Source organism: Dendrobates tinctorius, unplaced genomic scaffold (assembly GCF_039654945.1).
Source record: "Dendrobates tinctorius isolate UK_male_01 unplaced genomic scaffold, ASM3965494v1 ptg000032l, whole genome shotgun sequence".
NCBI classification, from domain to species: domain Eukaryota; kingdom Metazoa; phylum Chordata; class Amphibia; order Anura; family Dendrobatidae; genus Dendrobates; species Dendrobates tinctorius.
Window position 1 is genome coordinate 38337045 of NW_027361700.1, and position 22989 is coordinate 38360033.

The following is a 22989-nucleotide window of genomic DNA, read 5'->3' on the forward strand; positions in this document are numbered from 1 at the left end:
TCGACAGTGTTCCGCTGGTGATACCATGCAAGAGGCTGCGTGAGGGTGAGAGTGTGTGTGTGGTGCAACGGTGTTCCGCTGGTGGTACCGCGCAATAGGTTGGTGCCAGCAGCAGTTTCCATATTGAGACACATATCACTTGGGTGTCCCAATATGGCGGTCGGTGAACTTCCTCCGCTTACAAATCTGGGATACGGTGACATTTGGACAGAACAGGAAATGAAAACATTACAAGGCAATTATATAAATAGACAAGATAATATATTTTTGGAAATTCTTTTTTGACATGTGCTGTCTTTCAGCATGCCAGGAAATGGAATGTTGTCACCATACCCATTATAGACCACCATGGTTTACAATTAGTCCTTGCTTTTAATTGGACTCACAATTTAATTTAACTATCTCAACGCTAGGGACTCTCTCATGTAAGCAAATGAAACCTTTAGTATCTTTTTGGAGCGTCAAAGGAAACCCATGCAAAGAATATAGAAAATCTGGAGCAAATTTATCAAAATTATCTAAAAGAAAAACTGTCTTTGTACTTGTATCAACCAATGACAGTGCATCTTACCAGAGCTGTTTAATAAATGAAAGCTGATTGATTGCTATGGGCAACAGACAAGATTTTTCTAAGACCGTTTTCATAAATGAAGCTTTCTTGATTGTATTTTTGCCTATTTTCCTCTTGGCTTGCCTAGAACCCAGATAACTAGTGCTGCGTGGCAACAATAGGGTACTGCATGCACAGACCGTATAGAAGACTTGCAATGAGCATTATCTTCCTGGGGGTATAGTTTTCTGTCGGTAGAGCACACCTGTATCAAACACTCTACACATAGTCCTTGCAAATATTACCTACATAGCATAGCCTACATTTGTGTTGAAGGAGAAAATCGGGACACCATCTTTGGAATTGGTAGAGTCTTACTTCTTGATCATTGACAAGAGCTAAAGATCTGTCTGAACTAATAAATCAAATCACTAAGAAATCAAATTATGATGTGATGAATGATGAGTGGAAATGTTTACGTTTCATTTAAGATTCCCTTTCATGGTTCAAATAGTAAAACAAATTAAGAGCCATGGTTGAAAAGTAAAACCAACTACGATGGCATGGTAAAACCAACTAAAATGGTAAAACCAACCAGTTTCTGATTGAGTTGGTTGTATTAAAAAGATAATGACTACATCTACATGATTTCAAGTCTGTTTAGACACTGTAATCTATGATTACACTTTAGCTTGTGAGGATAGAAGTAAGGGAATCGAGAACGACGCCATTTACATGCGGCAACTTATTGTTCCAAGACTGGACATGAGAACCACGTTGTCAAAATAAAGTTAAGCTCCTTGGTTGACTACTTAAAGTGCAAGACCATAAATAACTTTATATTAGTTAATGAACATATCTTCCTTCTTACATAACTTTAATGGTATATGGAAACACAACATCTCTATATGTACTTTTATGGGGGAGATGCCAACGTCGGATAGAGAAGGACCACCGATCACATTGACTGTTTTGGACCATATCACATGCTTTATTTCAGCAATCAAAATAATTAAAAACATCTCAAATTATTATACAATAACAAAACAGGTACAGATCCTTTGGTTTTTTTTTCAGTTCAAACCCCATGGCATCACTGTCTAGTTTTGGTTTGGAAAGTTGGAAAAAGGAAGGAGGAAGAAGGAGAACGAGAAAAGGCAATGGTGAAGACAAAGAGGATGAGGGAAAACAAAAAGGTGAGAATTACACCAATGCAGACAGGACCATATGACCTTGTGTTCACGGGAAAGGGGTTTAAAAAAGGTGGTAAGATGGAATGAAAATAGCACCTTTGATTATGGGAGGGATGGGGGATAAATATGGACAATAGATCTGTTCTATTGCTTAGCACCAAAAAGTGAAGCTATTATGGAGAAGACCATCAAAGAAGCAGTGAGACCTTAGCACCAAATGAATGGGATACAACAGTGAGGTAGTCTCAGGAAAAATAAACACACATTAATATTCTACACTGCTCACCCTTCTAACACTGGAAGAACCATCAATATTAAACTGTTTGTGGGACCTTCAGTATGACAAGGATGAAGCTTAGCATGGAAGAGGAACTTCAAGAATGATGGAGAAGCAGTGAAAGGAGACACTCACACCCAGAGGACAAAACCGAAGTCTTTCATGATTCCAAAACACTCTCCACACACCTTCAATTTTATTTTTTCATATTTATTTTTTTTTGCCACCTGAACAAATGAAAAACAAAAAAAAAACATTTTCTTTTTCTTAAAAAAGGTGCATTACATGAAATGATCTGGTTTACTCCTCTTCTACTTTAGGATCATCAATCCAAGAATCTCATCATCTCAAATCCGGGGACAGTCATAATTTCCATTTTTTTCCAAAGGGAAAGGGACATGTTCAAGGTTCTGGAAAGGCCAATGTAAGCAGGGGCACAGAAAATGGGAGAGGTGATAAATCTCCATCCCGTGAACACAACACACGGGAGTGGTCTGTCCTTTGAGAGATGTTCTTCAAAGCATGACTATCTGTTTGTTTTTTGTGTAATGCTTACGGAAACAAGAAAAGTTTTAGAGATGAGAGGAACAACAATTTCAAGTCCGCATGAGATATTCTCCTGTCCTGGTATTTGTGTTTTGTTTTTACACGAAGCAGACTGGTCCGATCTCAATTCCGAATTCCTGGTCTGCAGCTCCAATATCCATGGGTGCAACGTCAGTGATGGGCAGGCGTGATGTCTTTGATGTTTTGTATTCAATGACTGTCTTACCCCATTGTCCTGTGTGTTGCTGTAGAGGAAATAAGAATTATTAGCATATTATTTTTCCATAATATAATACAAGGATGAATTTTGTGTATTATAAGATACCAATATAGTGCAATAAGTCCACCCTCTACAGTAGTAGGACAGGTTAATTGTAAAATATATTGAAATGTTTGGCACTAAAGGGTCGCATCTTCTTGGACTTTTACTTACCGTGCATCCATCTTCTGTGACACTGTATGTGAAGCGGCTATTGCCCTCTGCTCTGAGTTCAATTTCGTTGGAGCCTTGGAGGAGCAGGGCCTTCTTCAAGTTGCCAGTTTCTTGATCCATGTAAGCCACGCTGTTCTTGCAGTGGTAGGTGATGTTCTGAGAAGCTTCAGTGGCCATGAGGCGGAGGAAGGTAAGTTGGATGGCAACATCAGCGGAGTCAGATCCCTCACTGCCGTAATCAAACTATAAGTAAAAAAAAAATGTTTGGTATGCTTACTATTTGTCTGCCATGACATATGGATAAATGGATTGGGCCTGTTACAATTCATTACTAGGGTCCCCCATTCTATTGAATTGTATTATGCTCATGCTTACTTGGAATCCTTCACTCATTGTCTCTCCGAACCAGACATGCTTCTTCTCACGTGGGTTCTTGCTGGTGTACCAGTTCTTCTGTTCAACTATGGATTGAGTTGGATACACACAGGTTTCTCCAGTCTCCATGTTGCAGAAGACCTTGATGGCATCAAGAGTACAGCCTTGGTTGGGGTCAATCCAGTATTCACCTGTGCAAAAGAAGAGGAATGTCAATATGATATCTCTTTTTTAAGTACATGCATGGGTATGGTCAAGACATATCTGTATCATCATCACCACATAATCTTACCGCTCTTCCAGTCAGAGTTGCACATCTTCAGGTCACGGCAGGTGCGGGCTGGGTTCTTTCTGGTACCCTCGGGACTGCGGATGTTCTCAATCTGTTTGCTCAGGCTCTTGAGGGTGGTGTCTACCTCCATATCACGGTCACGCATAACGTTGGCATCATCAGCACGGTAGTGTGATTTCTCCTGAGGAGGTTGGGGCATGAAGCTGAAGTCAAATCCACCACTGGGAGGGCCAGGAGGACCTGGGGGACCAGGAGGTCCAGGGGGACCCTAAAATATGTTACAGAAGAAGTCGAAGTTTTAGACAAGTGAAAAATTATACTATATAAATTGACCAGTCTATGAATAATAAAATAAGGATACTCACAGAAGGACCAACATCACCATTACGACCACGTGGACCAGGAGGACCGATGGGACCAGGCAGACCATTAGCACCATCTTTACCAGGATTGCCAGAAGATCCAGGTGGCCCCTATAATTTATAAGCACACAGTTAATCATATATTGTAGGTATCTCATATATCTAATTTAGACAGATTAACTTCTAGTGCTGATGGAGAATTGCAGTAAAATAATACTTACTCTTGGACCAGCAGGACCAGAAGCTCCAGATGGACCTTGTTCACCAGAGGAACCCTAAAATAGAGATTCATTATTTCTATGTGAAACTCAAGTTTTAAAGGTTCAAGACTCAGAAAGGAACAGCTGGGAGGATTAAACTCCTCATGTATCCTAATCTATTATTTATTGACCATTAATACTCACAGGGGGGCCAGGAGGTCCAGGAAGACCGTTGAATCCTCTGTGTCCCTTCATGCCTCTTTCTCCTTGTTCACCAGATTCACCCTTGTCTCCACGTGCTCCTTGTGCTCCCTAAATTAGACAATATATTAGTTATCTGAGAAGTATATATGAAGAGTGTTGAAAATTGAAGCAAGTGTGGAAAATAGGGTTACTTACAGCAGGGCCACGAACGCCAGAAGGACCAGCGGGGCCAGCAGGACCAGCGGGACCCTAAAGAAAAAAAGAAGGAAACATTGTCATAAATTAGGAATGTGTTTAGCTATTCAGCATCTTCAAAGCTAACCCAATATCTTTGATTTGGTTAGTAATCTGTTTTACAATTTGTGAGAGTGGCATTGCATGAGTTTGTGTTTTTGAAATCCTTGAAAATCTAAGGGACCTGAACTGAACGGATTACAGAAGCCACGTGACTATTAGACTAAACAGCATTGAACTATGTTAAATAAGTTCTTTCTTTTTGTAGCTATGATGAAATGCCCTCAAATGCAGATATATAACCTGCTGCAGCTCCTGGGCCACATAATATATGTAAGAGGGCCGTTTCTTACCATGTGCTGCTATATTAGGGACTTATTATGTAGCAGATTGGCATTTGGGCCTTCTTATGCACCACGACTAGGTGCAACTGCTTCCCCTGCACTTCCTATAGCTATGCCTAAGCCAGATTTCACTTCCTTAATTAGATGGGTTACACATATCAAAGACTTTATTTATCTTCACTAGTAATATGTAGCATCCTACCCCTAAAATTTAAGTATTGCAACTAATAAAACTATGATCCAACACCAGTAGTCCTTACTGAGTAGTACTTGTCTAATGGTATAAATTGAGAAAAGAGGGAATACTCACAGTCTCACCACGATCGCCACTCTTTCCAGCAGGGCCAGCTGGGCCAGGAGCACCAGGAGCACCAGGAGCACCAGGAGGTCCAGCAGGCCCGCCCTCACCACGATCACCCTATAGAAAATGAAATTATTAGGTTAAGGAACATTTTTTGTTATCACACTAAGTTAATTGAACAAATGTTGCTATATTTGTGGTATTCACCTTGGGTCCAGCAGAACCGTCACGACCAGGAGAACCTTCAGATCCAGTAGAGCCCTAAAGTAGAAGAACAGATTGCAGGTGAAGATGAGCTGCCTTAAATTTCCATTTTCTGCAGAAAAGATCAAAAGTCATTTTGGTTCTCCATGGTTCTTGGTATAATTATTACACCTGCTAAGATTTCAAATATCTTCATTTTATATGTGTCATAGCAATGGTCACAGATGTTATTTTTTATTACATAAACCTGTGTCTTTCTTATGTATATTACCCAAACCAAGCTGGGTTTTGATAAAACAGGTTGACTATATGGTAGTAGCCTTGATGGCACTCATGCCTCTGTCTTAAGGTGGACTGTCACGAACGTCCCCTGCACTTTGTTGAATACTGAATTAGAGGATACATGGACAAGTAATAGATACTAATAATAACCCTAATATGTTGGTCGGGAAGTAAGAGTATTCATTCTATAAATGTATACATTTAATAATATCATAAAAGATTTACCTCACGACCGGGTTCACCAGGGGGACCAGCTAAGCCTGGGGGTCCAGAAGGACCTGGGGGACCACGTTCACCACTTGGACCACCTGGGCCTTGTTTACCAGGTTCACCCTAAAAGGTAAGGCAAAAGAAAACAATTTAAATGAGTGTGATTACATGGTCAGTGGGGATGCACATGTGTCATGCAATACTGAAGTATGGTGTGAGGGTTTATGTTCATATATACAGTATATGGTTATATATATATACAGTATGTGGTATTGTGGTGAAAATATACTATGAGATACACAGCAATTCTTGTATTTACTCCCATTTTGAAGGAAACATGTTAATTTTCATGTAACGTAATTTACACAGCCCCTGTTGTGGCCTACAGGAATGGGAAATCTTTATGAACTATTGATGTGCTATATACTATATCAATATGATACTCACAGTGGGTCCGGGAAGACCTGGGAAACCTCTTTCTCCTCTCTGTCCGGGAAGACCAACGGTACCACGGGTTCCAGCAATACCTTGAGGTCCAGGAATACCAGGGAGACCCTACAAAGCCAAAATCAGATAAACTTTAGAAATGTATCACGGACAGTGAAAAAAATCACTTATAAGGGTATTGCTATCTCAGATATGTATGGCATATCCTTCGTAAATGTCATAACCATTGAACAGATATACATCTAAGTTTTGATATAAGTAACTATCTGACTAATGGGACCTCATCTTGCGCTATGTAGATAGATAGATCTGTATACTCTATAGAGTTCTGCAAATAGCTAAGGAAGTATTCTTGGTTCTTTCCATTACTCCCATAAAAGAGAAGAGGGAGAACTGTGCATGTACGGCCACCTCTCCACTCACAGCAGCTGCAAAATTGGTTTATGAGACCCATATTGTTGAAATATGTGCTAGTCCCAAAAGATTGACCTGCCTTTATCAGCCATGTATGGCATATCCCAAGGATATGTCATAAATATCGTATTTAAGATGAAAATTACACTTTCATTTTTTACATAAAACCTTATGCATAATGGTCTTGCTTATTTGGTCACATTATGTCGAGGTATTTATGAACTACATAATTAAGTATGCCATAGACAAAAAACCTATGGTACTTTCTATGTTTTTATCAATCAAGGCTTCATTTTTGTTACAGAAAAAATAATTTATATAAGCACAATTAGGGCAACACTTACAGCAGGGCCATCACTACCAGGAGAACCTTTCTCGCCAGAGGGTCCGGGAGGTCCAGCAGCTCCAGGTTCACCAGGACGTCCAGCAGGGCCAGTCTCACCACGGTTTCCTTTCTGTCCTTCTTTTCCAGCTGGGCCAGGTGGTCCTGGAGGTCCAGCATTTCCCTGAAGATTATTTGGATTATTATCAATGTATTGTTATCCCTCTATAAATTACTTATAAGGTCACATCTGGAATATGTGATCCAGTTTTGGGCTCCACATTTTAAAAACGATATTCAGAAGTTAGAGTCCGTGTAGCTCGATTATTGCAAGCATGGAAGGCCTCTCAAATAATGAAAGGTTGGAAAAGCTGGGCTAGTTTAGCTTCAAAAAAAGATACCTCAGAGTAGTCTCATTTATATGCAGAAATACGTGTGGTCAGTACAAATGACTGGCACATGACTTATTCCTTACAAAAGACCATACTAAGGACCAGGGGACACGCATTACGGGTGGAAGAAAGGTGATTCCCACAGCTAAATAGGAAAGGGTTCTTTACAGTTAGAGCAGTCAGACTATGGAATGCTCGACCACAAGAGGAAGTAATGGCAGAAACTTTTACAAAAGTGTTGGACGATTTCCTCAGTACACATAACATAACATTGTGGGTTGTAGATAATTTAGTGACAAAAAATGTATAATTGGTAGAGAATGGATAAATTTGATGGACTTAGGTCTTTTCCAACCTATGTAACTATGTACGTTAACTATTATGAAGGTATTATGAAGTATGACCACTACCTTAAGTTTTGATTACTAATGCCATAGTGTATGTGAAGCCTATATTAGACATTAGCAACATTGATCTATCTATCTATCTCTATGTGTAGTTATTACATAGATGTAATGTCATGGTCAAAGGTGCTACTTACAGATGGGCCAGGGGGTCCAACACGTCCAGCAGCACCAGGGAAACCAGTAGCACCCTACAAAAGTGAAAGACACATCAGGAAACTTGTGTTAAACAAAATAAAGGTGGTTCAAGCAGACATTAAGTCGAAAGAACATATCAATGGATTTACTAGTCCAATCATACTTACAGGAGGACCAGCAGAGCCACGAGCACCCTTGGGACCAGGAGCACCAACTGCACCCTATATAAAGACAAAGCAAGCATATCATCAAAACTTTATAAATATTAAAAAATAATAATCATTAACTGATAGGTTTAAAGTATCTACAAATGAACTTACAGCAGGGCCGGGAGCACCAGTAGGACCACCAGGGCCTGGAGGACCAGCATCACCTTTGGGACCATTGTCTCCCTGTTCTCCCTTGGCACCAGGTTGACCATCAGCACCCTAAAGAGAGAGAAGCACAGGTAAGCAAGAGTATTATCGTAACTTGCTTATGGACCTTACAATACGCTTGACAAAGACTCCTGCATAGGTTGAAACATTACATTTAATATGGGACCAGTTAGTATAGCCTATATGTCTTTACCTGTGTGGATGCTGCCACAGATTTATTTAATTGGGTCTGTGGTTTGGAATTGGAATTTTTAGGAATTTTGTGACTTTGTATTCACAGCTGACTAACAAATTATTTGGAGGTTAATTAGCTACATCTAATTATTCTGATGAAGGAACAAACTTTTAGGCTATAGCCAAGCTCAGAATGACTCACAGGGAACAGGTGAACCTTTCGGTGGACCTCAGTGCATGAGTGGGACCTCTAAATGAGCAGTGCTTGGCACAGTGCACTGTGTGCACAAAATGCAGACAAAGGCAGCATACAGCATCTCATTTATTTAACAGACTACCAATTTTAATATTTTACGGAAGCTCAGGCTGGGATTACATAAAAAGTAGAATTCAATTCATTAGTATCCTTCATCCCTTGCCAATGATATTTGCATGTAGCATAAAAATGGGCCTCCAGAATCAATGTTACTGATGGGCCCTCGGTATACCAGTCCACAGTGTCCATAACAACAGGACAATGACATTAACAGAAAGAGTTCAGATCTACAGTATGAGAGGCTATGTTCATCTTGAAGTAACGTTATGGGTAATTCACCAAAATGGAGTAGATAAGTTTGACTGCTATTTGCAAAAGCTTTAACTGAGTATAATGGAAAAGAACATATATCTTCCTATTTAAAAACTGGTGACAATAATAATATCTAGATGTATGCAAGGACCCAAAAAGTATATATTGAATACTTACAGGAGGACCAGCAAACCCAGCAGGGCCAGAAGGACCAGGCTCACCACGCTCACCCTATGGGAGAAATAGGCATAGACCATTATCATAAGGAATTAAACGACTGTGAAAATGGTGTGATACGCTGATATTTACAGAAGATACTTACGGGAGCACCACGGGCACCAGTGGGGCCAGAAGGGCCAGCGGGACCAGCTTCACCCTGTGCAAAGGAACAATAGGTTATTATCAGTGACAAACATTGGACTAGTATAACCATGTCCAACTACAAAATAGAGCCCAATAACAGACACAGGATGAGGGAAATATCATCCTTCCTCATTAGTAAGCATGCACTGAAATATAGGTTTTATAACTAGAAGAGATTGTTCATGCAAAACTAAATTTTGTCTGATGTAGGACAATTTTTTGTATCCATTTCATTTTTTTGCGATGGATTCCAAATATTCAAATGTATTGTATAAAGATTTTGGCAATATAACTTTTTATTGCATATGTGCTAGGGACTCTCTTTTTCTGTATAAGTGTAACACCTGATCACTAGGAAGACTACACTTACTTTGTCACCAGGAGCACCAGATGGGCCAGGTGGACCAATTGGGCCAGCAAGACCTCTAACACCATCTTTGCCAGGGGCACCATCGCTTCCTTTAGGTCCGTGATCACCCTGGAAGAAGTAATGGAGAGAATTGAGAACTATGAAATATAGTGTAATGTAAAATAGTAGTTAGAAATAAATTTGAGAATCATAGAAGAAGAACAGTTCAGGAGATGAAACTGTAGAAGGAATAGGCGGAATGAGGCATTATTAGATCACTAAATACAATTTTCAAATATTTCTATAGAAATCAAATCATGGATTGGCACTTACTCTGTCTCCCTTAGCACCAGGCAGACCGCCAGCACCACGCTCACCGGGCATTCCTTGAAGTCCAGGGGCTCCTTGACCACCAGGGGCACCTGGAGCACCAGCTTCACCCTATTATAAGGAAAACAACAAAAGAACATATGACAAACTAAACTTAGAATTTGTGAACATGAAGGTTCTTACAAACTGATAAAATTTACTAAACTACCCTTATTTGCCAATATATAATGGTTCATTACTGGTTTACACTAAGAAATCTGAATGTTTTAATGTACTGTTTCAGTCCATTGTATGTTTCTATCGCTTTACTTAACAGTTAACATGAATCAGTGTTCTAAATGTCTACATTGACTATTACGGTCATTCATTACTGAACACTAGTCCTCTGAAGATTAAATTGTGCACCATCATTTGTGGTCATGTCAAGGTAAACTTACCTTAGCACCATCGTTACCAGGAGCACCATTAGAACCACGGGGTCCCTGAGGGCCAGGAGGACCTTGGACACCACGTTCACCAGGGAAACCTCTTTCACCCTATATAAGATAAACGTAGTAAGCATGAGATGGTCAAATTTATGGCAGACATAATAAGTGGGATCTATGACTAATAATTAATTTTAGTCTAAACTAAGCAGAGTTTCTTACTATTATTTGTCAGACCTAATATCATAGACTGTACTAGACACTACCCATCAGAGTAATGCTTATATGATAGTCAAATACTACAAATTACTATTTTAGACTAACTGCTTTTATACAATGACCACTAAAAGAACTGACTATTGGGCATTACATAATCAATGTATAAAGACTTATGTATAAAAGTATGAAACTTACTCTTGGGCCACCAGGACCAGGAGGACCAACATCTCCAGGAGCACCCTATGATGAAAAAGTTGAATGTTAATATCATTATCCAAAAGTGACTGAATATTTAAAATTTAATCCAAAAGTTTTTTTTAAGCAATCCACCTCTCCCCTCTGTCCCCCTCTACCAAACCCTTCATTGGTTACCCATTGTCCAGAGCATTTAGTATATAATACATGGCTGTCCACAACCACCCCCCCCATGCATCTGAGCTGATCTCTAGATACATCCCCACATGTAGCTGTTATTATATGTCCATCTCCAAGTTCTCTCCTGTTCTTCCTCAGTGCTTTGGAACTTGCCACCCCAACTGATCAGACATTTCCGTCTTTGAGAAACCTTCAAAAACAACCTGAAAACCCATCTCTTCATACCATTTTGGCACCTCACTGCCATTTAAACCGCTATTACCCTCATCTATTTCGTTTTTCCCTCTTGCCTTGTTGTTTGCAAGCCCTCTTGGGCAAAGTACTCCTTTTCTGTACTGGTCTGTAGCTTATTTAGTCCATATTTTGTACTTGATTTTTGCATGATATGACCTACTCAAACTTTTTTTTATCCGTACACCTTGGAATTAATGGCACTTAAAATAATTCATGATAATGATAATAAAATATATCTTATGATTTGTCAACCTTAATATATATTGGATATAGTTTTCACTAGTGACACCAAATTGGTGGCTAAATATTCAAATCCATTATTGGTATTCCAAACAATTATAACAGTTTCATTCATCTATATGTATATAATCACCTGTTCACCGGGCTTGCCACTCTCACCAGGAGCACCTGGAGATCCGGGAAGACCCTAAAAAAGTAAAAATAATGTTGAATTTTACTGGTTTAATGTATAGTTATAAATAGCTGAATATTAATTTCCAGGACTATTAGTATGAACGCAGGTGGATGTATGGTGCTGCAATCATATGACTACATAAAGATTCAAGGCATTACTTACATCCACTGTAAAGTAACTAAATTGAGCTATGTAAGCTCAGATGTAAGGTGGTCATATATTAGATAAAAGCCAACTAGTCCTCCCAATTTTGGCATTACCAGACAACTAATGTGTATGATGGTATGTTAACTCTCCCACAACAGAAAATGTTAAGTGAAAGCATGGTTGGGCATGTTAAATCTCAACATGCTTTCTCCTTTTGTATTCATGTCCACCTTATGACTGTAATGAAAATCAATGGAAAAAGGCCTGGAAATCAAAGACAGATAGCTCCTATGCTCTATGTAAAAACGTACTTGGAATCCAGGGGGACCAGCGGGACCTTGTTCTCCTCTCTCACCAGCGGGACCCTACAAAAGAATAGAGGCATTGGTTAGTTATATCTGCTGCAAAACCAATACTAAATGGATATTATTGAGCAATAACGAGAAATAATAATACTTACACCAGGGCCAGGGGGACCTTGAGCACCAACTTCACCATCTTTGCCAGGGGCACCCTAAAGGAGACAGAGAATATCATTATGAATGCAGACTTTACCATGGCTAACGAGCTACTGTTCAGTTAATTGCTTAACTGTGCTGGAGTGACTCCTAGGTTATGCTATTGGTATATGATGTGGGTAGAGCTAGTGACTTATAATTACTGAGGTTTGGAATTACTGCAGCTTGGAGGAGGGATAGATGGAGAAAGCTCACATAGAGATAGCGGTAGTAATGAGCTTCTTATCATATATCTGGCAGAAGTGGACATACCATTGGTGCAACCTAAGCAGGTGCACAAAGCCCAAAAGATAAAGGGAGCCCACTTCTATCCCCAAAGAAGCAAACAGCTTATGTCATAGACACATTATTACACTGCAAAGGACCCATATACTGTTCTTGCACAGGGGCCCTCTTCTATTTGTCCGCCCCTGGTTTACTGTATTATCTGACTCTTGGATGATATTATCCATTTTTGTTGATTATTGACTAATAATTATATTTGAGATACTTACAATTGCACCAGGGGGACCAGCAACTCCTCTCTCACCAGACTTTCCAGGCTCACCCTATGGAAGTTAGAAAAACATATTAAACACATTTTACAAGTCAGTTAAAACTGTGAAGGAACTGAATAATAAAAAAAATAAAAACCACTTACAGCAGCGCCTTTAGGACCAGGGAATCCCATTACACCAGATTGGCCTCTAGCACCAGGTGGGCCAGGAGGTCCGGGGCGGCCATCTTGACCAGGAGCACCCTATTTCATAGTAGGGAAAACAAAAATCACAAGCTAGAATGCAAAAATCAGTAAAGTATATCTAAAGTAGTTGAAATTATAGAAGATAAGGAAGACAACTTACAGCGGGACCAGTCTTGCCATCAGGGCCAGGGCTACCAGGGCTACCAGTCAGACCCTAAAAAGAAAGGGCAGAAATAAACAAGGTTAAGTTATATTCTCCTGGTAAACACAGTTACATATGTTTTCTTTCTTAGTAATAGCTTTTAGCCCTTTTCGGCTTTTTGTGTTGTGTCCTGATATAATCTCTTACCTTAGCACCGGGAAGACCAGGCTCACCAGGGCGACCAGACTCGCCATTAGATCCTTTGGGACCAGCAGGACCAACGGGACCACGTTCACCAGGGGGACCCTAGGTTAGAGCAATAGTCAATGTTTAGATACAAGAACGAGTATAACTTTTAAGTCACAGTCTTAGAGGTATCAGCTCCAGTAGCAAAATGTCATATCTACAACAAGTGGCATTACCATTCAATACAGCGTGTGATATAAACATACACATATGCAATGTGTAATAGTTGTAGATTGTCAACTAACTTTGAAGTCTTAGATCTTCCCAACAAGTGGGACATTCAATGTAGCTATATTTCTGACGTAACTTAATAGAATATCAATATTAAGTTGTCCATAGTGAAGTCTTACCTTGGGTCCACCAGCACCATCAGCACCAGGGAAACCACGGCTTCCGGGTCCACCCTATTGAGGAGAAAATATGGTCAAACAAATGTTGCTCAAAAGGTAGACATAAAATAATAAGATTGACAAAAAGAGAAATAAAATCTACTATTAAGCCCATTCTTACAAACCAGGGCCCAAGATCCATCAATATGTCAAACAAAAAAAATATTTATGATTCTGAATCATGAAGTAGTGTTGAGAAAATGGCTGCCATCCTTTCTTCATTGTATGTTCAAAGCTCAATACTAGTATATGAGTGTAAGAAACTCTTAATAAATGGCCAAATAGATAATAGTGCTTCTGAAGAATACCACTATATCCTGGCAATAATGTTACACCAGATAAAAAAAAATTGGGGGGAAGGGACATTTTTGTATATATTATCATTCCCATACATGAAGTAAACCAATAAACAGGATCTGAGATCCTTGTTCTTGAATTGATATATGAAGGCAGCCATATTGTGGATTGGATTAAAATTTCTAAAGCAAAGACAGACAATAAATTCAACAGGAAATAATGACATCACTGTTCCTTACATGATATTACTGTCATTTAAAAAAGTAGCCTAAGAAATTATTTCCCTCAGTACTTTTTTGGACTGAACACAGTTTTAGGCCATATCTCTCAACATACAAGTGTCACCAGGCTTCTCTAAACCACAAGATCAGCTGGGAATTGTACCCTAAACTATTGAGACTGTATATTGTAGAATACCACAACATGGACTCAGTTCTCTAAATGTCGAGGTGGTTTTTTGCAATATTTACTGTAGACTTATAAAAGCAAAGCAGATAACCAATATTTGTAGGGATATTAGTCTGGAATATATGACCATTTCTCAAAACATGTCATCTTACAAACTACATATTCAAAATTATGAACCAATATTCTGGTTTCCTTAGGGTTTATTTGGAATGAGATTTCATGGTAGACAATTTTTAGCAATACACTTATATTTTCATAGGCCCTACTAGCTACAGTGAATCTATAACGTAACTGAGAAGATGGGTAAGGAAAAGTGAAATGGTCAGTATGTATTGGTTTTATTGGGAACTCCCAACAGTCCAAAACAAAAACTCTGACAATGTGGACAAATTGGCAAAAAAGACTTTTTAGTTCACTTACACGTTCACCAGCAGGTCCTGGAGGTCCAGCAGGTCCGGGTTCTCCACGGGATCCTCTCTTTCCTTCTTCACCAGAGGGACCTGGTGGTCCTTGAACTCCAGCGGGGCCCTGAAGAAGGTTTAAAGTGAGCATTTTGGTTCCATTATGATTAGATCTGTTCAAATTAAGAAAGATAGACCAAGATGATGCTTACAGATTCTCCTTTGGCACCAGGTTCACCTTTGTTTCCAGGGGCACCAGGTTCTCCCTATGGAGTAGAGATAAAATAACATTTTAGACCAAATTTAACAAAAAAATCTAGTTCTTATACTATGTAGAAATATGTGTAATTTTCAGCATTGAAATGCTAAGACTACATGTAATCAGGTATTGGCAATCACAAAGCAGAATTATATTAACTTAATCGAGCTTTTCAGAAGATGTACTCACAAGACCCAAAAAGGGACATGTTTTGTGTTATACTTACATTGTTACCTTTGGGACCAGGAGACCCACCAGGGCCCTGAGGTCCGGGAGCACCACGGGCACCAGGGAAACCAGGAGCGCCGGCAATACCAGGAGCACCCTATATAATAAAAAAATATTGATTGAAGTGGTGATTGAACAATACAACATAATTGTTGGTTGGTAGCACTAAGGTGTGCACTATGAAAGTGGTTAAGCAGAAAAAAAATCTTGAATACTTACAGTGGCACCCTTGGCACCAGGTTGACCATCAGAACCAGGATTTCCCTAATATAAAGAAAACACCAGTCATTGAATCTGTCCTGATGATGATTACAGATTCTTGAGTATGAAGATGCTAAGGACACTTACAGCACCACCAGAGGCACCAGCTGGGCCATGAGCACCAGGTTCACCACGAGCACCCTGAGGACCATCAGGACCGCGAGATCCTTGGGGACCAGCATCACCCTATGTGATAAAGAATAGGGGTCACTGTGGAGCATAAATTGTATCATCTAGTCTTCTAAGATGTGCATTATGTGACCGGAAGTGTGTCTAGCTGGGGCATAATGAACATAGCTATTGGTGGATATGGCGGGCTTACGTTACTTTGTTTCATTTTGAGTTGTATATACTTTAAATAGTAATCTGCCATATATCTACAGTACAATTACTTTATAAAACAGAGATTCATTTCTGAAAATATTGTGTTCTCTGCAGGTGAATTAAATCTTACCTTAGGACCAACACCGCCAGGGAATCCAGGAGGTCCACTTGGGCCAGTGGGACCCTAAAATAATGGAGCATAAAATTGGTAAGTCACAGCAGAAGACATTTGCTTCCTTCTCAAGTGCTGAAAATCCTCAATAACAATAAATAATGAGGTTTGATCCTTATATTGGTGTACTCTAACAGGACAGGTGCATCCATTTACTTTTAACTGCCATTAGATTTATAAAAATTGAGACCATCATAGACTTTTTTTTCTTCATAGTAATCCAAGATTACTTACTGGAGGACCAGCACCACCGGGAGCACCATCATTACCACGAGCACCCTAAAGGAAAGAAGAAAATGATTCCGTTAACACCTCTTATATGATTCTTCAGTACATACATCATTAGGGTTTTGGAGGAAAGAACCAATATACTTACAGCAGGGCCAGAGGGTCCGGGACGACCTCTCTCACCAGGGAGACCACGAGGACCCTAAATAAGAATAGGATAAAATCCCATTATTGTATACAAGTTCAACACTACACATGATATTGCATTGGTTTTTAATGTTTCCTATTTGACCTAAGTTTCTTTTCATTGTCATTACCACTTATTTCATATGGACATAAGAGCAGCCATATGCATTGGTTTGAGGCCTAGTTATCGAACATGGCAAATAGAATATGGGTAAGTGAGGAGGCTATCTATAGACATCAGTGATAAATATTGCGAATATATCCAATTAATATGTATAGTTATTTAATTGCCAAAATGTTGTTTGTTTTTCTGATCTTCTGGATTGTGGCATTGTGGTGCCCTTACTACCTTAAAACTATCAACTTCCCTTTTACAAAAAATACTACTTACCACTTGTCCAGGAGAACCATTCTCACCAGGTGCACCAGGTTCTCCCTAAAACATATAGAAGATAACACATTAAGACCACCATAGTTAAGTTATTGGTCAAATTGCCATTACCTACAGTGTTGTATAAGCGAAACATACCTTGGGGCCAGCTGGACCAGTATCACCCTTAGCACCATCAAGACCATTGAAACCCTATGTATAGAGAAGAAAGCTATGAAATCTTGCACTATTTCTGGATGATGATGAAACATATGAATGAAGCTTTGATATTGAACTCACTCTGTGTCCCTTCATTCCTGGAAGACCAGCAGTTCCTGGGAGACCACGGGCACCCTAAAATGTAATTGGGAGAATGTTAGGCATGGCCTATAATAATATGGTAATGACTACAAAGTCCTACATGACTTAATAGCATGTTCACCACCAACAAATCTTCAATACATTCAATAAATTAATTTCACAGTTTCTTGGGCCCTTATAGGAATTGTTATGATGTTAATAATAAATATACTTCAGATGGTTGCCACATACCATCTAATTATCTCCAAAAAAAGACCTTTAAAAACATTAAAATTATGTGATATGCTTACCTGTGGGCCTGGGGGTCCACGTTCACCAGGGCGGCCAGGTTTGCCAGCTTCACCCTATTGGAAAAACAAGGCAGGTTATGCACAGAGAAGCCCACAAAGTTCTACCTTTGGGTACAGTTTTCTCCCCTTTGCTGAGTAAATATAATATCCATGTACTACAATGCCCGAGGACTAGCTAGTGAGGGCATTGGAATATACCAATATAACACTTTGGCAGTTGGAGCTGCCAAATGCACTATGTAGCTAGAGAAGCTCAGTTGGCCGAAGCCTACTTTAGAGCAGGTTCTTCAAGCATAGGCTTCAATACCTTCTCTATATCCAAAGTAAATAACCTAATTTAATTGTAATGTTCTGAATGAAATATGACTTTAGAAGATGGGATTACCCCGTCTATGAAAGTTGTGCTTCCAATAAAAAGAAATATGCCCTCTCTTTTTAGACTCAAAATTTAGAATCATTCTTTAGAATCAAAATAAATTTATATTTTCTCCTTTGCAACTTCCAATACTTACATCTTCACCGTTCTTTCCTGGAGGTCCTGCAGGTCCACGGGGTCCCATAGCACCCTAAAAAAGAGAATATGTTTGTTAAGACAAAATATTGGGATAAAACTCATCCATTGGTTGGTTTAAACTGTGTCAACCTTATATGCACTATAACCAGGCCCTATATCCAGTGTCATGCCCATGGCCCTCTATTAGGCTAGTATACAGGCATAATATAATGGTCTAGGTTTTTCTATGTTGTCTGTGGCTGGGGCTTTATGCCAGGGAAGCCTTCATTAAAAATTAAAAGACTATATTAATGCACATAAAATTCCAAAGTATACACAAGGACATCATCGGGTTTGTATTGTTCTCAGTGCAATCAATGCTTGCTGAAGTTGGCTAAGGCCTTACCGACAGTTGGTGAACAAGGCCTAAATAGCAAATAATTAACTTGTTTAGTCTGTATTTTATTAAATGGGAACAAACTATGTTAAGGGAGTCATTAGTTCTCCAGCCACGGTATCACTTTCTTCTTCACATTGACACCATGTGGCTACCTGCATAGATATGACACCATATTAACTCAATGGACAACCACCATAGATATGACATCATATTGACACCATGTGGCTGTCTCCATAGCAACAGGCCATGAAAGTTATTGCCTTGTGGTATTGGCTGAGGCCTAATGCGTCTAATTGGATATAACTAGAATCTACTTTCCCAATTTCTTCAAATCAATTTCACAAGAGCTTTAGCAACAAATTTAGAGTGTAAAATGTTACGTACAGAAGCACCGGGTTCACCAGGTTCACCAGGGGGTCCTTGGAAACCTTGAGGTCCCTATAAAAAGTGAAAGGGGAGCAAGGTTAGATAACTTGAACAATATGTCCCACTCAAAGCCTAGCGGTGGCATGCGGTCTACTAGCAATATTTCTTCCTTGAAGATACTTACAGGGGATCCAGAAGGGCCAGGAGGACCACGAGGACCCATTGGACCCTAAAATAAAAGAAAAAGAAGTCAACTTGAGATTAGGTCTTTAGGGTTCCTCAATTATCATAACCCCAAGTAAGGGATTTTCTGTCCCATAGATGGAAGATACACAATATTTATACTTTGATGTATCATGATGCGACTATGACATTCTTTTCCTTCAGAAGTATTGTACCAATTGTTAAATGCAATTTATTGGCTTCTTACCATTGGGCCTGGCATGGAGATACCAGCTGATTTCTCATCATAACCATAAGACATTTGAGGAGCAAAGTTCTGTAGAGGAGAAAAGAGGTACCAAAGTTAGATGTGACGATTGGTCAGCCATAAAGGAGGTAAAATATGTATGATGAGGTAGAATGCTTACTCCGCCAAGGCCAGGTGGACCAGGAAGGCCTGGGGGTCCACGATCTCCGGGTTGTCCAGGAATGCCATCTCTGCCAGGTGGGCCAGGTATTCCCTTTGTAGAAAAATAAAATACCGAATTACTAGAAACTCTTAAGATATCATACAGCAAGACTCCCTACACATAAGAGCCGTGAAGTAAATACTAAGAGTTATTGTTCCATAAAGTGTGGAATGTCTAAGGTACAAGTCTGTACAGAATTAAGAAACTGTAGAGATCTTGAGCTGTGCACTTGGGTTTTCTTAACAAAATGTAACTCTCTAAGGGCAAAGATCAGATTCCTGCAGGTAACAACCTGCTTAAAGGGCAAAGCTTTTCAGCATGGACAAGAAGGTCATCAGCTTATATATGTCAATTAATGTCTTCAGGGACCACTGCAAGATATGACCAACTGCGAAATCTTGGCCTAAACTCTGACACTCACCCTCTCTCCTTGTGGGCCGGTCTCTCCCTTGGGACCCTAAATGAAGAAAAGGATAAAAATTTGAGGACAAGGATGCAACTATAAATCAGCAAGAGTGAAAACACTATAGATTATACATTAGATGTTCTCCAAAACATGACTCACCTCAACTTGAGATTCTGAGACTGTTGGATAGAAAGAGAGAGGGTTCAGTTACTAATTATTGGATATTGGTGTTAATGTACATTTGACGCTATGGTGTGTTATGCTTATTATTGCTTTTACCCTATGGGGTGGTTTGCTATGAAAACCAATATGACATTGTAAATTCTAGGCCTACATTGCCCACCTTCCCTAAGTTTTATCTCATTGCTTACAATCAGAGTCAGGGCATACTGGACAACATTCTCCGAATGGGATCTCTGGGTTTGCACAGGTGATGTCTTCACAGATCACTACATCGCAAAGGATGCTTCCACTGTCGCATACGCAGATCTGGCAGGGTTCAGGTTTCCATACGTCTCTGTCATTATACCTAGCACCTTCATAGGTGCATTCAGAAAAGATGGCTGCAACGACATTATGATCAATGTTAGTGTAGAAGGCACACGATGTAGACCATGACAATCTACTGTCAGCATGAAATCCCACCTGCAGAGAAGAATATCTCCTCTAGAAACCATGAAAAGTACCTTTCACATTAACTTGCAAGGGGTTAAAGTGCAAGAGAGGAGGGGGCACAGATGTTCTTTTTTTTTTTTACATCTGGATTAAAAGCAAGAAACAAGAGAAAAAAAAAACCATCATCTGGTTCCCATCAACCAGACTCAGTGACAAGGGTAAAAGCTGCCAAAAATACTGAGGGTGGGAGGAGGAAGCAGAACAAAATATTTGGAAGAGATCTGTGTTTTCCAGGCTAGGGTCTCTTCCAAACCAATGTGCATCATAACGGGTCTTGATCCATGAGGGACAAAAGAGGGGGAATACAGTAATGCTGCGCTCAGGGCAGAGGGAAAAGGAGGAGGAGGAATAATGGAATCTGAGAAGGTGAAAATGTTTTGGGTGGGAGTAGAGGCTGGTGGTGAGATCCTGTGCTGGAGGCGGAAACCACGGCCTTCAAGCAGATGAGGATGTACAGGACGAGGCATGTTCAGGTACAAGTGGAATGTTAATAGGGGGCTGAGAAAGAAGATCATCTCACAAGAGCAGAATTACATATACACATTTACTGCCTCCAGCTACCAAAAACATTCAAAGATTTAAAAAATGTAAAAAAAAATAAATAAAAAAAAATATGTCATTAATTGTTCTAAAAATAACTAAAAGAATAAACAAATTATAAAAACAACTAAAAATTACTTAAAATCCCTATGCAGGTGTTAAACAAAAGTTTCAAGATATATTCATTTTTTTCCGCACCGCACCCATTCGTGTCATTGCTATACTTTCTAGTACCACTAGGTGGCATTGATTCAACATAAGCAGGAAACACTAATACAGTTTTAAAAGAAATAAAAACAGGACATTGTGTGTTAATGCTTTTTTAGGATTTCAAGACATTAAATAAAACAAAGAATAAATCCATTATAATGGTAAAAGGAGTAACACTTGTGATAGATGGAACACAATAGATTTTGCATCTTCCCTGAAATGTCTATAGTTGCCACCAGGTGGCAGCAGCGTAGTAGCTTGGACCAGTATGGTAAGTAAGCATCCTGATGCTGGAGTTCTGAAGTTATGTCTAGACTTCCATATTCTGGAATCTGTTAACAATCCCAGATGAATCACTCCTTACCAGATTTTATTATCCAGCTCCCCCCACCTGATGAGTTTAACAGAGTGTAATGAAAGCCACATGCAACTTTCTGTCCCTCAAGCCCAATTTCCATGCAGAGAACTCATGAGATAATATGTTTTCAATAAAAACAATGCATTAACTCCTACAGGAAAAGAGGATTAGCAGGAATCCCACCCCAACTTTACATTGGTTCTTCACAGATGCCTAAATACATTTAACCCATTAAGTTCATGCATGTAAATTTCAGAACTAATATCCACTGTTGCAAATATGAGCTTTCCAGATGCATAGGCATGCAAGTTGTATTGTAGAACTACAACTCCCAGCATTGCACCAGGATCTAGAGAGCTTCAGGTTGCATACATTGTTTCTATGACATTGAGCAATTATCTATGGACTCTTCAGGTGCACCCATCCTTGGTGATGAAGGTGACCATCCAAGACCACAGCAGATAACAGAAGTAGCACTCACCATCATCTTCTCCTTGACATTTTGCTGCTAGGATCGTTGCTGCTATTACCAGCAGTAATCTTGTATCCACAAAGCTGAACATGTCTAGCAATCAGACATGTAGACTCTCTGTGGTCCTGTCTAGATCTTCTTAGGTCCTAGTCATACAGGGGTAGGTGTAGTGGTATATCTCCAGTGCAGACCCCAGCAGAAACTTCCTACTGTGTCCCAGCTGGTCAGGGTCCCCTTTTATATCTATGCTCCACTTTGAGAGGTGGGGTCCTGGGATCCTGCACTTTCTATCCCCTTTTTTAAGGTTGGAACATTGGTCCAGCCCTTTAACCAATACCAATCTTATGCACAGACTCTTAAGGAAAAAAAAGGACTTCAAACAAAGGCAGCTCCTCCCTGCGCAGAAGGCTGAGGAGTCTTATTCTAGCTTAGTCTTTCTTAGCCGAGACAAGATACTTTGTCTTTCACATTGAACTTAATGAGGAACCTAAAATTTGGCTTCCCATACCTGCGATATTACTATCCGGGCTACCCAGCAGTGATATCAACCTGTCCTGGACCACCTTAAGGTTCTTCAAACTTTTTAGGGTCAATTCTTGTTTTTTCTTTCATAAG

General features: G+C 39.7%; 1 protein-coding gene and 1 long non-coding RNA gene across 2 annotated transcripts; one reads left to right on the top strand and one right to left on the bottom strand.

Moving 5' to 3' along the window:
* Window positions 1–1518: 1518 nt before the first annotated feature.
* Window positions 1519–22603, bottom strand: COL1A1 (collagen type I alpha 1 chain). Its single transcript, XM_073572790.1, has 51 exons — window positions 22384–22603; window positions 20491–20682; window positions 20279–20298; window positions 20135–20170; window positions 19672–19764; window positions 19512–19580; window positions 19266–19310; window positions 19100–19153; window positions 18335–18388; window positions 17823–17876; window positions 17512–17565; window positions 17371–17424; window positions 17233–17277; window positions 16804–16857; window positions 16662–16706; window positions 16386–16439; window positions 16019–16117; window positions 15890–15934; window positions 15669–15767; window positions 15396–15449; window positions 15203–15310; window positions 14039–14092; window positions 13650–13748; window positions 13461–13514; window positions 13259–13357; window positions 13113–13166; window positions 12561–12614; window positions 12412–12465; window positions 11912–11965; window positions 11125–11169; window positions 10723–10821; window positions 10289–10396; window positions 9977–10084; window positions 9566–9619; window positions 9421–9474; window positions 8445–8552; window positions 8292–8345; window positions 8124–8177; window positions 7213–7374; window positions 6455–6562; window positions 6023–6130; window positions 5519–5572; window positions 5321–5428; window positions 4628–4681; window positions 4433–4540; window positions 4250–4303; window positions 4032–4139; window positions 3667–3934; window positions 3375–3565; window positions 3000–3242; window positions 1519–2811 (listed from the first exon to the last, which is right to left on the bottom strand). Exons 1-51 carry the CDS (start codon window positions 22463–22465, stop codon window positions 2665–2667), a joined length of 4329 nt encoding a protein of 1442 aa, XP_073428891.1. The 5' UTR covers window positions 22466–22603; the 3' UTR covers window positions 1519–2664.
* On the top strand, window positions 16368–17510 carry LOC141086602 (uncharacterized). Its single transcript, XR_012231622.1, has 2 exons — window positions 16368–16463; window positions 16644–17510. It is a non-coding gene; the product is annotated as an uncharacterized lncRNA (long non-coding RNA).
* Window positions 22604–22989: the final 386 nt, after the last annotated feature.